The sequence below is a fragment of the Mustela nivalis genome (genome assembly GCF_964662115.1).
Source record: "Mustela nivalis genome assembly, chromosome: 10".
Classification (NCBI taxonomy): Eukaryota; Metazoa; Chordata; class Mammalia; order Carnivora; family Mustelidae; genus Mustela; species Mustela nivalis.
Genome location: NC_139029.1, coordinates 41,690,230 through 41,706,620, shown reverse-complemented (window position 1 = coordinate 41,706,620; position 16,391 = coordinate 41,690,230). Strand labels below are relative to the sequence as shown.

At 54.0% G+C, this 16,391-nt stretch overlaps 1 protein-coding gene and 1 long non-coding RNA gene across 4 annotated transcripts in view; one reads left to right on the top strand and one right to left on the bottom strand.

The window, feature by feature from the left end:
• The window catches only part of LOC309843179 (CUB domain-containing protein 2), a 48,518-nt gene that overhangs the window by 12,151 nt on the left and 19,976 nt on the right, over positions 1-16,391 (top strand). For 2 of the 3 annotated variants that reach the window (XM_082688540.1, XM_082688539.1), the window contains exon 6: positions 2,677-2,880. In XM_082688540.1, coding sequence (XP_082544666.1) covers positions 2,677-2,880 — 204 coding nt within the window. Of the gene's footprint in view, positions 1-2,676; positions 2,881-6,737; positions 7,300-7,488; positions 8,334-16,391 lie in introns of those variants that run through there. The other variant, XR_014299987.1, reaches the window with a different exon arrangement.
• Positions 219-7,629, bottom strand: LOC309843180. Its single transcript, XR_014299988.1, has 4 exons — positions 7,509-7,629; positions 5,726-5,855; positions 2,442-2,733; positions 219-2,230 (listed from the first exon to the last, which is right to left on the bottom strand). It is a non-coding gene; the product is annotated as an uncharacterized lncRNA (long non-coding RNA).

The window sequence follows — 16,391 nt, the reverse complement described above, 5'->3', positions numbered from 1 at the left end:
ACACTATGTATGAAACTGAATGTGCAACAGGTTTGGGAAACAAAGTTTAAATGCACAGAAAATATGCGAAAAGAAAATGCAACGCAGGGGTAGCGACTCTGGGTGGTAGAATTATGGGTGGTTTTTGTTTGCTTCATTATACTTTCCAAATCATCTGCAGTGAGCCCCTACTACCTTTATATAATTAGGAAACAATGCAAATGAAAAAGAACGAATCATTCCTTTCTCTCCATTGTTTTTATTTCCTTATTACACATACAATGTGTGTTCATTACCAAAAAAAAAAAAAAGAAAGAAAGAAAGAAAGAAAAAAAGAAATCAGATGTAGACAGGCAAAAAGAAGAAAGGAAAGCACACCTGCAGGCCATCTACCCAGACACACCAGTCTCACTACCTTAGCAGATAACTCCGCAGCTCCTCTTCCACACATGGTGGAACGCCCATGCACGCATCCATGTTTGTGTGTGTAACAAGTGCGTGCACCCACATACATGTGTACAACGCCATGAGACACGTGTGTGGCACTGCCTATGGGCCAGGCCCTCATGTCTGTGCTAAGGGTTTAGTTTACCCCACCACAGCTCTGGGGTACTGCTACCCCCACTTACAGACGTAGCCGGTATCTGGGTGGCAATAGCCCTCGGCAGCGTGCTGCCTGTGTCAGCCTTGCTCAGCCTTGCATTTTAGCTGAGAGTGTCCCCGTGTCCCCCAGGCCCTTGTCAAGGGACCCGAATTGTCCCTGTTTCCCCCTGACCTGGAGGGGACTTCTGATGCACACTGTCTTGACCATCCCTTCTTGGGGGAGCCTCCCTGCGCCCACAGAACATCCCTGCAGAGCCCCGGCCCTTCCCATCCATGGGTATTATAGGGCCAGGCAGTATAGGGCCAGACAGAGACATGGCATTTCACACACAAACTTGGCCTCTGGGACACACAAAAGCATGGTTCTGCGCCCGTGGGGACGCCGGGCTGCTCTGGCCCTCTCCCTGGCCCTGTCTGGCCGCTCTGCAGTCACCTTCATTGTAGATGGGACATCGTGACCACCCTGAGAGTGGCACGTGAGCATATCTCTGTGCGTTCCCGCCAGACGTTCACAGGTTTCCACATGGGTCCATACATGGGGCAAACAGACGAGGCCCTGTCCTCCAGAAGCTCACTGTGTGATGGGGGAACAGACACCCACACAAATGGTGGTGGTACAGCATGACCTATGTCGTGAGGAGGGAGTACAGAGGACTGTGGGGATCCAAAGGAAGGACCCCTCACATGCTCCTGGCCCGGGGAAGACTTTACAGAAGAGACCCCGAGGGGTGGTGGGAGGAAGAGGAGCAGCAGACAGGCAGGGGACCAGGAGGCTGGGGACACACACACAGTACAGGATGGTGCAGACAGCAGCAGGGCTCAGTGAGGGAAGGGGTTGAACTGTGTGGGAGCGCCAGGATCTGCACCAGGCACTTGATGGCGTCTTGTTTAATCCCCACGACAGTTCTGAGACACATGTTACTGTGGGGAAGAAGCTGTTACTCTTTTTCACCTGTGAGGAAACCAAGGCTCAGAGAAGTGAAAGCACTTGGCCAGATCATTTGTCTGAGGATTTAGACCCAGGTCTGCATGACTGATATTCAAGGAAGTATTTCATGCTGGGGTGTGAGAGGCATTAGCCATCGGTAAAGCTGGTGGAAACTTGGGCTGCATTCTCAGAGGCCTAATCTCTAGAATGAAGGAGGTGACTAGCTTGCTGCATATGTCGGACACTAACCTTTAAAGCACTGACCTTAAAGAAGATCACATCTCCTAAAGAGACCTAGAGCCAGGAGATGGATTCGTGGATTCAGTAATGGGCTGATAGAATTGGGCCCTCCTGGGGAAGAAATTCTCTTCTTTGAGTGGCTCTTCTGTGCCAGTGCTGGGCGCTTATGTGTAGTAAATATCTCAGTTTAGAGCAGGCTCAGGGATCCATGCCAGGGCCCTCAGATCTCTACAGGGCTCCCCAGGGGCAGAGAAGGCAGCACAGAGGGCAGGGCTGCGATAGGGGTGGCAGACTAGGCTTTGGCAGGAGCAGGTTTCAGCTCAGTGTGAGGTGGAAAGACCTCTCTGGCAGGGGAAGTCAGCCTATGACAGAGTGATCTGCTTTGGGAGGTAGTGGGTTCCCTGTCAAGAGAAGTATGTAAGCAAAGTCCTGTGGAGATGGGTAGGAGAGCAGCTGAACCACTTGTAGGATGGGCTATACCTTTTTTTTTTTTATTAAGGATTTTTATTTATTTATTTGATAGACAGAGATTACAAGCAGGCAGAGAGGCAGGCAGAGAGAGAGGGGGAAGCAGGCTCCCTGCTGAGCAGAGAGCCCGATGTGGGGCTCGATCCCAGGACCCTGAGATCATGACCTGAGCTGAAGGCAGAGGCTTAAACCACTGAGCCACCCAGGCGCTCCTGGGCTATACCTTTTTTATGTTCCATTTCAATCTCCAGATTCCATAATTTCTGTGACACAGACTTCATAAGCTGTAGGCTTTCACAAGCAAGGATGGCTTCCTGAAGGACGTGGAGAGGGGACCTCACACGGGTGGGACCCCCAGGAAGGGCTGTGCTATGCTGTGCAGTTCAAGCAAGCCCAGGAATGGGCCATATGGCGGGTGGGTGGGCTGAGACCTGCCCTCTCCCTGTTCTGTTCCCCAGTATGGTGAGCTCCTCATGCTGGCTTCAGGCACTGGCCTGGCCCCCATGGTTCCCGTCCTGCAGACCATAACAGATAATGCAGAGGATGAGACCTTTGTCACCCTGGTCGGCTGCTTTAAGACCTTTGAGGGCATCTACCTGAAGACCTTCCTCCAGGAGCAGGCCCGTTTCTGGAACGTCCGAACCTTCTTTGTTCTCAGCCAGGTGAGCCCAGCATCGTGACTTCCTTCCCTGATTGAGACTGTGCCGGCCCCTTGCACCCGTCCTGAGGATCCGCTGTGGCTTCCCCGCCCCGGGGCCTGCAGTAGGGATCCTTGCTCCAGGTAGGGACCACCACCCTGTGCCTGGCAAGGAAGACAGGTCTGGTTCCATTTGGTGTACGTGGATGTGGGAACTGACGCTTGAGAGGTGGGGGCACTGGCCTGTCTGTACTAGGGGAGAAGCTAGATCTGGAGCCCCAGGCTGAGCTCTGGCCCTCCCCACCGTGCTGTGCTGCCTATCAGATGCCCCCTGGCCTCACCAGGTATATGGACTGGGGGGCCTGTGTGTGGAGTCAGTGGCCCAGGCTGTAGATGTCCCCAAGGCTGGGATAATCTCCTTCGGGGCAGGGATCTCATGTCTGGATCACCAGGCTCCCTTCGGTGCTCAGCAGGGTGCCAGGCACAGAGTAGGCTTGCTCACCATCAAGGATTGGTGAAGCAAGCAGATCTGGGGTCACTGCATTTATTCGGGTCTCTCCCACAGCACTTTGCCCCTACATGGGAGGAAAGCTGCTTCCAGACTCTCCAGGCTGCAGAAACTTGAACTAGAAGCAACTCTGCCTCCTGACCCCTGCCCCTCGGATTCCTCCTCCCTTCATGCTCTCAGGCCACCTTGCCCTCTCCCTCCCCTCTGGCCCATAGGTTGGGGGGTGGGGGGGTCTTGTTCCTTAACCCAAGCCAGGCCCTGAGCTCCCTTCCCCTTGGTCTGCAGCTTTATTTCTCTCCCATGCGCTCCCAGACCTGGGTCCCTGCTGGGGCCCCTACCCGTTCTCTGTTGCTCAGGGTTGGCCTCACTGCCCAGGACTTTGGAGCACCCTTCTCATCAGCTTCCTACTTGTGGCAGACTTAGAGTGTCCCCAAAGACTGGCGTGATCTTCCCCAGCGTGACTGGGTGGGGCGCTGTCAGGAAACCGGCTTTCCCTCCCTAGTACCAGGGCTCTGGGATCCTCAGGGACCAGGTTCTGTGGGCTTGTCCATGGGACAGAAGGCCCAGTGGCGTGAACATGAGGAGGGCCATGCTTGGTGAGTGTTTGCAGTGACAGGAGAGCTGAAGGCTGGGGAATGAAGCAAAGGCTAGTGTGCAGCCCGACCGTGTCCCCAGGATGGGCCTGTCGCCTCTGCTTGGAGCCCAGCTCAGGGAAGGTGGGATGAGTGGCAGCACCACCAGGCTGTTGGCCGTCCTTCCTGTCCCCTGACCGCATGCCGGGAGCCCGGGATAGGGAAATGAAGATGGCCTGCCCCATATTCCAGGCACTCACCTTGCTGTGTGGGGAGACAGCCCCAGGGACAGGGCTTCACCGAGCACTTTCTCCATGCCTGGCACTGTTCCAGGCCCTCTGTGGGTATGAAATCATTTAACCCCACCACAATTTTAGGAGGCTTGTGTTGCCATCATGCCCGTGTTGTAGAGATGGCACAGAGAGATTAAGAACCTTGACTGAGTTGGTAGAGAGTTAGGTGTGAGACCAGGAGGTGCTGGTCTAGAAGCCTGCTTCTACCACGTGTTGATATAAGACAGCACATGGGGAGGGCACTGAGGATGCTGGTAGCAAGCACGGAGGGCTTCACAGAGGAGCTGGCATTGAGCCTGGGCTTGAGAGCAGAGTTAAAGTCTACCGGTAACTAAGGGTCTTCAGCCCTGGGCCAGGGTTTTGATGATGCCAGCGGCCTGGGCCTGGGCAGATGAGCGGGCTGGCTGTCAAAGGCAGGGACAGGTAAGGGGCGATGGAGTGGGAGGTGCCCCCTTGACCTAGGATGCTCCCTGGCCTGGCCAGGCTGTAGCCGCAGCAGCCCCCAGGGCTCCCTCTCCAGACACTCCCTGCCAATTGGCCCTTCCTCTTGTAGCCAAAAGGGCAGCCCTGACTCCTCCACCACCCTGCTTCCAGCCCTTCCCTGGCTCCCCACTGCTCTCAGGATGATGGTCCAGCCTGCACGGCTGCACCAACCCGTGTGGCTTGTCTCCTAGCACCCTCCCTGCGTGTCCCAGTGTCACTGGTCACTGGTCTGCTCCCGGCTGTGAGGGCACCGTGCTCTTCTGGCTGGCTGCTGGGCCTGCCAGAAGCACATCCCCCTTTCCAGAAGCACTTTCCCCCACCTCCTCACCTAACGCCTGCTCAGCCTGCTTACCGCACGTATCTCTCTGCTGGGGTGTGACTTTCTCCTGAAAGTTCTCTAGAGCCCCCAGACTGGCATAGGTGTTTCTGCTGTCATAGCCAGGGCTCTCCTCCTTGACAGCAGCTATCCTGTGGTGCCGTCACTGATTGTGGGCTCCCTACCCCACCTGGGCAGCAACCAGACCCACCGCATCTCTGGGTGTGCAGTTGGGGGAGGGGGACTATGCCAAACCTAACTAACCTGGGGGAATTGGGCAGCAGGAGGAAGAGGTGAGGCCAGTGGGGGCCCTGCGGTCCCAGCCCACAAGGGCCCTTTCAGTGGGTCAGAGCATGGAGTGGGCATGGAAGGTCCAGATCTCCAGAGAGGATCCCCCACGAGCACCGCAGTGGGGTGAGATGAGCTCTGTGGGGTGGGCCTCTGAGGCGGTGTGAGAAAAGGCCTGCATTCATCACAGTGGCTCACAGAGGTCATGGTCACTCAGCCGGGACATGGTGGCAGAGCTTAGACTCCAGCCTCCTCTCTCTCCTTCGTGTCTCTCTGCTTAGCCCTAGAAGCTAGAAGCCTGCCTTGATAGGGTCTGCAGAGGGGACGGTCCCGTTCTGGTTTTGTTTGTTCAGATGCTGGGCAAGTGGTGTCTTGCCTCCATTAGAGATCATCAGACTACACATACTTACTGATTTGTGCGCTTTCGCTGTGCGATGGTACTTCGGGGGAACGTCCACTTAAAAGAGAGAAGTTCCTCCGTGTAAGCTGGAGGTGGGGCTTTTGTTTTGTGATCCTGAAGATGAAAGCCATCGGCGAAGGCTAGAGGAACAGAAAGAGAGAAGCCTGGGTCACCGGAGCACCGTGCACCCTGGAATCCTTCTTCCAGCCTTTTTTTTTTTTTTTTTTTTAATTTTTTTTTTTTAGATTTATTTATTTATTTATTTGACAGAGAGAAATCACAAGTAGGCAGAAAGGCAGGCAGAGAGAGAGAGAGGAGGAAGCAGGCTCCCCGCTGAGCAGAGAGCCCAATGCGGGACTCGATCCCAGGACCCTGAGATCATGACCTGAGCCGAAGGCAGCCGCTTAACCCACTGAGCCACCCAGGTGCCCTCTTCCAGCCTTTTTATGTGAGAAATAGCACCCCCACTGCTGCCTTGGATCCCCAGGACACAAAGCCGGAGCAAGACCAGGAAGCTTGTCTGTTTTGAGCAGCTGCCACATCCCGGCGCCTAGCATGGTGCAGGGCACAGTGTGCCCACTCAGTAAAAATGGGTTCCATCAACAAGGTCATTAAAGCCTGATGAAACCAATGAACACATGTCATGCTCCCACGATGACGGTGGTGGACAGCCTTACAAAGATACGCGGAGGTCCCCAATCTTGGGGAGCAAACATCCCCCTGGAGTGACAGGTGTAACAGCCCCTGGAGGCAGCGAGAATTGGTGGGGCCTGCCTCCCTGCGTGCCCTGGGGTGTGCCTCCTCCTCCCTGTGCCTCACCTGGGAGGATAAGCAACCCGCCATCCCCGGGCTTGTTAGGAGGGTAATCAGAGCCCCCATGGCAAGAAGTCTCTGGCCTGCGGTAATGCTAGCTAAAGGTTGCCTTTCCCCGGCCCCCCACCTCAGTTTCCTGGTTTGACAGCGAACTGGGGGAATTCCAAAGACTTCCCAGTAGTCACCTGCATGTTTTCTCATTGTCTCAGGAGAACTCCCTGGAGAAGCTTCCCCAGAGTTACCAGGAGAAGACCCGCTTTGGCCGCCTGGCCCAGGGCCTGATCGAAGAGCTGGTTGGTTCCTGTCGCAGAAAGCCGTTTGCGTTGGTCTGTGGCTCGGCTGAGTTTACCAAGGACATGGCCAAGTGCCTGCTGTGTGCAGGCCTGGCCGAGGACTCCTACTTCCTCTTCTAGCCAGGCCTCCCTTCCGAAGCCCTAGCCAGGGTCCTGCCACTGGAACACTGGGAGAAGCACAGACTGGAGTGCAGGCCTGGCCCACCGCTCACTGGCCGGGTGACTGTAGGTGAATGTCTTCCTCCCTGCTCCTCCAGCTCTTATCTACTCCACAAGGTTGCTGACTCCCTCAGGCTGACATACTGCTGGATGGAGGGAAGATGGGGCTGCAGGAGCCCCAGGAGGGAGCGTGAGCATCCCAGAGGACTCCCGGGAGAAAGCCAGGTCCATGCCAGGCCCAGGGATGAGTAGGAACTGGCAGGAGAAGGTGCAGGAAGAGCATCCCAGGTGTCTCAGATTAGAGGGCTTGGGGCCTCCCGTCACACCCTGCCCTAGAAATGCCTGTTCTAAAACCTGCTTTTCCGGGAAACTGCGTGTCCTTGCTGTGGTCTCAGGGCTGGCTCTGATGCATTGCTTGCTGAGTGTTTAGGGAATGACCATGGGGTAGCTAAGAGCTCTTTGGAGGAGGGACTTGCCTTATGTACCCTCCTGTGCCACATTCTCCCAGCAAGGTGGGTCCTGAATTACCTTTATTTGTAGGGGGCCCAGGCCTTTCCTGCTGCAAACAGCTCTGCTCGAAGTCTCCCTTCCCTGGCTCAAGAGCCCAGCCCAGAGTCCTCTCCTGAGCAAAAGAGGTACAGAAACAAATACCCCTCTCTCCTGCAGGCAGCCAGCTCAGCCCGCCTTTAGCTCCGGAGCCCTGGTGACAGTTGCTATGGAGATCTAAAGATAGAGCAGGAGTCAGGAGACCTGGGTCCCTCTCCCTGCTCTGCCCACTGAGCCGCTGCTGATTCTGCTCCACCCCCACTGCCCTCCCTACCGAGCCCCTCCAGCCTACACGGGGCAAGACCTCCCCAGGGACCTGGTGCTCCCGGGCAGCGGGCGGGACACTGTGGGCAATGAATCCTACTTTCCACCGCCTGGCCTCCACCATGCTGCCCCAGCTCAGGCCAGCTGCGGGCGCTCCGAGAATCGGAATACTAAGCCATGAAATCTCAGAGCCAGAGGACCATGGAATCAGAACGTTACAGTCGTGGAATTACAGCCCTCCTCACACTAGAGATTAAAGTTTAAGACTCCAGGAAGCATCGCGTCGAATAGACTCGTGTGTGAACAGGGAAAGCAAGGCCCCCTGTGGCAAAGAGATGGACCCAAGGTAAAGCAGTTCGCTGCAGAGCTGGCATGAGAAGCCAGGTCCCCTGATGTCACCTGTACGGAGGGTTGGGTAACAGGCGGTTTTCAGACTGGGCTCCGTAGGACACTAGGGTTCCATGCATGGCAGCAGTGAAGGGACAGCCCCGTGGGGTCTCCAGGTCCCCCGCAACAAGAACAGTTCTGTGGTCATCCCACTGATATATCAGGGTGTGTGGTCACCTCCATTTGTGAAAGGGGTTTTCCTGCATGGCCCAAAAAGTTGCAAGCACATCTCCATCCTGGGCCATTGTTCGGGAAACAACCCAGCAGAGGCATCTGGAGGCGGTGCCCGAGGTTTCACGCTGTGCTTTCTGGGCAGAATCTGACAGTCACTTAGAGGACAGGAAGACTGCCTAGGACCTTCCCCCAAAATCCTAGGCACCTGAGCATATCAGAAAGGTCTAGTGGTCATGAAATCGTTTTCATTTTGTTTAACTCAGAGTTTCCCAAGCTTATTTAACTATAGGACAGTCCTGTCCACTAGAATCTTTTGAGAGCAGCATTCTATGGGCTGTACTTTGGGACACACTGGTTCGTGGCACAGCCCCCTTGCACACCCCTGAGTGTGGTGAGCTATGAGGCCTGCGCTAAGCCTCAGAGGTCCCAGCGAGAGCCATGATCTCTTCCTGCCTCTCCTGTGACTTGGGCAAGACACTTCTCCCTCCGGGCCCCTCAAATGTGGGCATCTTCCTTCCCTGTTTTCCCCTCCCCTGGGGCATTCTGTTGATGCTTCTCATAGATGTTCCTGGAGGGCCCGTCACGAGCCAGACTCTGTTCCAGCACCAGGGTAACTACCAGCAGTTCTGGTCACTCTGCCACAGAGCTTATAACCCAACAAGGAGTGTAGAAATTAAACTCGTAATTCTAAAAGAGATGAGTGTTCTAGAAAGGGAAGTATGGATACCAGACGAGTGGATGGCAAGGGCTTTTCACCTAGTTCTGAGGGGCCAGGGACATGCCACTGCCCCAAGAGTAGATACTTCAAAGGCAATATTGTCACTCAGAGCTAGGGGTGGTAGGAAGTCCCACATTAGAAATGGAGGCCTGGGGTAGTTCTTTTGTGTCTTTGTCCTATTTTATGTATTGGGTGCTTTAGACATTAGACACAGCCACTCAGCGATAGCCATTAGCCCCTCTTGTCCTAGAATGTGTTGCCCTCCCCTTCCCCTCACCCCACATGGCATCTGTACCATCTGGATAGAGTGGGGTCTCTTATCATGGGATGATGGTGAAGACCCAGCCATGCCCGTGGTACCAATATGCCAAAAGAGCTCATACCATCCAGAGACTGGAAACCTCCTGCCTTGCAAGATGGTAAGAGCCTAAGAAGGAGATTGGTTGGGGTGTATGAGGATGGCCTCTCTCAATATGAGGGTGGACGGTTCTGCCCATCCCTCCTGATGCAGCCACACCCACTGCATGGTGTCGGGGCATGCCATCGGCGTGACGGCAGCCAAAGGACTCCCACCTGAGTTTGGCCCCCCCAGTGTTTGGCCTGCAGCACTTCCATATTCCCCTGGCGGTTTTCCCAGCTTCTCCCTTCATTTCCTCCATACTGCAGCCAGACCTGGTTTTGCAACTCCAGTAACACTTAGCAAGAGAGCTTCCCCCCCCAACAGATTTTGTGCACAGTGCATTATTGTTGACCCAAGTTCCCATATTGAACAGCAGATCTCATACAGATCCGAGCTTGTCACTCCCTTACTGAAAATCCTTCCATGGCTCCCTGTTGCCCTAGGATACAGCGTCACAGCTCTGTCTGCCTCTCTAGATGGCTTTCTGTCCTTGGCCCCTGACCCCCAGCTCTCAGGTTCTGTCCAAGCACTCTTGCTCTCTCATCAGTATGGCCCTTCCTGTTTGCTGCTTTCTGGGTCTGGGCCATCCTTCCGCCCTCCCCTCTTCCACTCGCCTTGGCCTCCTCGTCCTCCAAGGACTTACACAGCTCACTACCCCTTCCTCTCTGAAGCCGTGCCTGCCTCGGCACTGCCGGCCAGGCTAGCCAGCAGGTTCCCATGTATCCTGCTGTGGCGGCATCTCTCTGACTGCCTCGTTGACAGGTGAGCACATCACCAGCCTATCCTGGGGCCCATGCATCATGTCCCCAGCATGGGAGTGTGCCCGGCATATCCCGGATGTTGAATACCCTCGAAGTAAACAGGAAGTATACGTGGAGTACTTTACAGGTTGCAGAATGTATCTCTCTATGTTGAAGCCCTGGATTGTCCCCAAAATGCCCACGATTTTATTACCCTGTCTACTGATGAGGAAAACCAAGCTTCCAAGACATGAAACAGTCCTACAAGGTCACATCAGAATGCACAAATTCCAACGTGCTGCAGTTGTCAAAAAGGTTATATGGGACATGTGAGTGCACCAGGAGATATGTATAAAGATGTTCTTTGCTGCACCATTTGAAACAGCAAGTAAAAACTGCCCATATGTCCATCGGTAAGAGAATAGGGAAATGAACTATATTCAACCAGTAAAATAACGTACAGCAGTTAAAATGAATGAATGAGATCTATATGTATCGACACAGACTCAATTAAACACAGTAATTGAGTGAAAATCAAATCGTAGAAGGCAAGACAGAGATACCAATATTATGAAAGTTTAAAAACACAAAATAATGTCAAATGCTCACTGAGGGGGTGCACCAACTGCAAGGCCAATGGTGACCTCAGGGGATGGCATGGGATGAGGGCTTTTTTTTTCTTTTTTCTTTTTTTTAATCTGCCTCTGCCTCGCTTCACTATAAAAACATCTGCAATGAATATGGCCAGATACGAACATCGAGTGACTCTGGGTGATGTGGTCCCTGATGTCTGCTTTTTCTGTATTTGAAATCATTCCATAATGAAAGATTTAAAAAAGAAGACGAAATGCACCTAGTCACACTGCTTCGGAAACTAGAGGCTTATACACAGTCATGCCCGCCCCCCTCAAGTTAGGCTGTGCCCGTTTATGCCCCCAGGCTTGTCCTGCTTCCATCTGAAACTGTCGTGAGCGCCTGCTATGTGCCTTGGTCCAGGTGCCACAGCAAGTAGGAGGTGCACCTTACAGCTGTCCCCTCTGCTTGTCCCTCTGCTTTCTGTTGTAAATGCAAACCAGAGTGACTTTCTAGACACCAGAGTTTGGGGCTTGTTTGTTTCATGTTGTTTTCCTTTTCTAGAAAGGCAGGCCGAGATTCAAATCTCTGCCAGCTGTATAAGTATCCAGTGCAAATAATTTTGCCTCTCTGAGCCTCTGTTTACTCATCTACAAAGCGAGGACAGTTGCAGCGCTGCCCAGGCTTGTGTGAGGATGAAGGGAACGTGTGTGGTGGGCAAGTGCTGCACCTCGACCAGAGCAGGTGTGAGAACCCAGCCCCGTCCTTTCTCCTGTCTCCCTGGTGTCTCCCAGCCGTGCCTGGCTCATGGTTGGCCTCTGAGGATAGCACTCGTTCTCAAACTTTCCACTCTCAAGAACTCCCCTTTTTACTATTTTCTCCATGCTTTGGAAAGATTTTGATCCCAAATTGCACGTATTAAGTCATTATTAATTTATCTCGCATTTTTTATTAATCAAAGACTAAGCTCTGGCCCTTAGAGCTTCGGATCTGCACAGCCAGCTGGGGGGCTGCACGTGGTTGAGCTCATTCCCGCCAGAGGCGAAGGAGGGCAACAGCCAGGGTGGTCCGAGTGGCCTGAGGAGGGGCAGTGCAGACGCAGCATTTTCATTTCCTCTTTCGCATTGACCATGAATTGTAGGAGCCGGGCGTCGCCTGGCTGGGTACTATTTGCACAGGTCTCTGGCTGGCACAGGGCCCCCATGGTTCCGGGAACTTTCATGCCGCAGGGCTCATTCTAAATAGATGGCATGGACCAGGGCCACACAGAAGAGCGTGAGGTTCACATAGGGGGAGGTGGCAGAGATGTCCTGCATGTGGATCCCACAAGCTCTGGCTGGAGACCACTGTGTCATCCTGCCACCTGCTCCCAATGTTGACAAAGCACACTGGCTTGTAACAGGGCAGGGTGACAGCCTTAACCAGGCCCCGGTCTTAGCGCTCAGCTTAGAGACACCCCTGGCTTCTAAGTGGCTCAGCCTACAGTAAGTGCCACAGGGGGTTGAGGCTTGCTCTAGGAAACCAACCCCCTACACTTGTGGCCTCCCAGGGATGGGTTCAGTGCCTGGCCACCAGGGGAGCCCTCATGCAGAGAGATGCAGGAGCCTGGTGCTTATAAGGACTTTCTGCAACTTCCTCTGGGTGCGTGAGTGGGAGAGGTGGCCAGTGATCACCGTCTGCTAAGGTGTCTCGGTGCTCACAATCTTTAGAGAGCAGTAGCTTCCCCGTTTTGTAGGCAAAGAAACTGACAGATACTCAGGAGGTAAAGCACCAGGCGGAGAAAGGGGTGGTCTTGCATGAGGGGAGGGGTCTGTAGCTTGCCCTCTCCCTCCCCACCACCCCAGCTAGCATGCTGTCTGGCCAGTGAATGTGGACGTGGCATCTGTGGAATAAATGAATGAGCTGGTGGGAGTCCCTGACCATGGGTTGGGGTTGAGAGGGTGTAAGGAACGTGTACGGTGCTGTGCCTGGCCTGCAATGGGGTCCCCGTGACCAGGGATCCCCTTTCTCTGCCCCCTCTAAGGGCAGCAGTGCTCTCTGCTCAGAAGGGAACCTTCATGCCCAGGCCTATGACCACCTTCGGGGAGCTGTCCCCCATGCTCCAGAGAGAGGGCTCCAGGGGATCTCCAGCAAGCTCTACAGGCTCCATCCAAACAACCCTGAAGCCTGTCCAAGCTTCCCCCATGACAACTCAACAAAACCCAGCCCTAGCCTGCCTTTCCTCCATGTTATTCCAGGGAAGAACATGCCCCTGGTCTTCCAGCCTCTCTCCCTCCTCCCCTCCCATATTTTCTGCCTCACCTTGAAGGGCTGCCTGTAACTTGTGGGGCCTCCTTTCTCACCTCCCTTCACTCCCAACCCCCTCCACTCTGGTGCCCACCCCACATGTGTCCCTGGAATCTGGAGATCGTTTTCCAGCAGCCTGCGATGCTGTTGTCAATTCCCTCCTTTCTGAGGCTGTTTCCTCAATGGCGTAGTAAGTCCTACCTCTCCAGATTATTCTGAGAACTAAGTAACCCCTTCCTCCATGTATTCAGCAAGCATTTTTGAGCACCTGCTTGTGTGCAGGCTTTCTGCCAGGTTCTTCAAGACACTGACTTTGGAGGTGTCTGCGATTCCCCCGGGGTCATGGAAGCTATTAGAATAAATGTGGAAGAGCCTGGCATTCTGTCTACACGCTGTGGGGACACCCTACGAAGGTGGGCTCTGTCTCATTTTTCTGCCTTCCCAGGCTCTCAGTTTCAACATCTAAAAAATGGGAGGGTAAGGGGCTTGGACTTGCTCTCTCAAGTCTACCCAAACCCAGATGGCCCACGGTCCCAGCCCACCCTCTTCCTTGGGCTCCCCACCCCTCCTCCTTTCTGTGCCCTTCCCTCCCTCTCACCTTGTCTCCAGGTAAACCCTCCAGCAGGGAACAGCGATGAGGTCCCGGAACCTGAGTGTGGCAGCTTCTGTGTTTAGAAATTGTGAAGCTCAGGAGGACCCCCTTCTTTTTTTTTTTTTTTTTTAAGATTTTATTTATTTGAGTGAGAGAGAGAGATCACAAGTAGGTGAGAGTTAGACAGCGGGGGACAGGATGAAGGCTCCCCACTGAGCAGAGAGCCCAATGCGGGGCTCCATCCTAGGACGCTGAGATCATGACCTGAGCCGAAGGCAGAGGTTTAACCCACTGAGCCACGCAGGCGCCCCAGGGCCCCCCCTTCTTGATAGGAGACCTGATGAGGGAGTGCTGCTTCCCTGACTGGGTTAGCTAGTGGCCTGAGGGGAAAGCCCGGTGGATAGGTTGGAGGCAGGAGGGACCAGAGCTCTCAATGAAAAAGGCTGCCGGGGTCTCGCCCCCAGCTCAGTCTCTCCAGGCATCTCCAACCCTCCGTCCCAAGTCTGCACACCAGCTCAGACCTCATCTTCCTCCTCAGAAACGGGCCTCCGTGTGGGTAGAATTGGTGTTGTGGGAAGAACACACATGGGCTTTCGAGCTGGTTATACTTTGGTTCAAATCCCAACTCCACCAGCGAGCAGCTGTGTGATCTTGGGCAAATCACTTCATTACTCTGAACTGACTTTCCTCTTCTGGAAGCTGGGGATACTTTTACTGCTTCTCTCAACAGATATTTACTCTCTGCCATGGGCTGAAATATAACCACAATGAAATACAGGTCTCTGCTCTCCCAGTGCTCAGGGGATCAGGGAGAGAGACAGCAGCCAGGGGTCTCCCCCAGGGTAGTCGTACCTCCCAGGAAGGGTTTGGAAACCTTGGGGGATACTAACACCTCCTCACAGAGCTGTGAGGGTGAAGTGACATAAAGTACACAAAATATTGAGCACTGGCCTGGCACACAGTAGGCGCTTCATAATGCTTGTTGAATAAAGGCACTGATAAAAGCAACTCTCTCTGAGCTCTGATTACCAGACCATAAAATGGAGCTTGGTAATCCTTACCTTAACAAAGTTTTTGTGAAGATATTGAACTTTGCTTAAAATAATAAATTTAAATCAGTAAATAGAATGTACTACTTGCCAAGTACTGTTCCTCTGAAGATTTTGTTTATTTATTTGACAGAGAGAGATCACTAGGAGGCAGAGAGGCAGGCAGAGAGAGAGAGAGGATGAAGCAGGCTCCCTGCTGAGCAGAAAGCCCGACTCGGGTCTCGATCCCAGGACCCTGAGATCATGACCTGAGCCAAAGGCAGAGGCTTTAACCCACTGAGTCACCCAGGTGCCCCTTACTTATTTATTTTAAAGATTTTATTTATGTATTTATTTGTCAGAGAGAGAGAGAGAGCAAGCACGCACAAACAGGAGTGGCAGGCAGAGGCGGAGAGAGAAGCAGGCTCCCTGAACAGCAAGGAGCCCGATGCGGGACTTGATCCCAGGACCCTGGGACCATGGCCTGAGCGAAAGGCAGTGGCTTAATCGACTGAGCCACCCAGGTGTCCTGATGTGGGGCTGGATCCCAGGATCCTGAGATGAAGACCTGAGCCGAAGGCAGAGGCTTTAACCCACTGAGCCACCCAGGCACCCCAGTACTATTCTTCTAAACCCTTTGCAAATATTAACTCATTATTCTCATTTCACAGATAAGGAGACTGAGGTACAGAGAGGAAGTTAAGGAACCTGCCCATGGTCACACAGCTTGGATATGGCTGGGCGTGAATGTGCCTGGCAAACAGTAGGAGCTCAGCAGTTGCTGAGTGGCAGGGAGGTTTTAGGCTTGGGATCCAGTTCGAGGCAGGAGGCTCTGGAAGGTTCCCACGAGCAGGAGCTCTGGGTGGGGATGGGTGGAGGTGGAAGAGGTGGAATGTGGTGGGTGGGTGAGAAGGACAGGAGGGCCCAGAGCGGTAAGAGGAAGCAGTAGAATACCCCAGACACCATCCTGGAAGTTGTAATCCTGGGACAGCCAACGCAACCGTGTCTCCTGAGGCAGGGAAGGTCGTCACCAGGGCAGCTTCCCTCCCTGTATGTAAACTCGAACCTTGTTAAGCGTCCTGGCTTGCCAAAGAAGCAGGACTAATGGACCATCAAAGGGAAGGGAGGGAAGAAGCTGGGCCAGCAGTAGGCTTCCTTCCTGAGCCTCCCCACCCCTCTGCTCCTGGCCCTGCAAATCCTCTTCCAGGAACCCCTCACCCCCCTCAGTCAGTACTCAGCCCCAGCCTTGCAGCTCTGCAGTCCTGGGTTGGAATCCCACTCCTGCCACTTAGAGGACTGTGATCCTGGATCATCGCTGTGCCCCAGTCTGTGTACTGCGCGATGGCGGGGATATGTGGATTACAGGAGATGACCTGACCTATGCAAAGGGCTTCGCCCACCAACTTCATGCCCACCCTAATTGTTAGTGTAGCACATCCAGACATTGGCAGTGCACAGCTCTTCACAGTTTGCAAAGCCCTTTTGCCTCTTGGACCTTGCATTTAATTTGCACAGCAGCCCAGGGAGATGGAGAGCAGGATTAGTAAACCTCTTCACACAAGAGGAAACCGGGGCTCCAGGGGCAAGTGAGTGACTTGCCCAAAGTTACATTGCCCGTCAGGTGTGAAACATGGGTCCAAAGCCAGGACGATCTGAACCCATACCCATCACCCTTTCCATTAAACCCTGGCTAATGGCAGTGG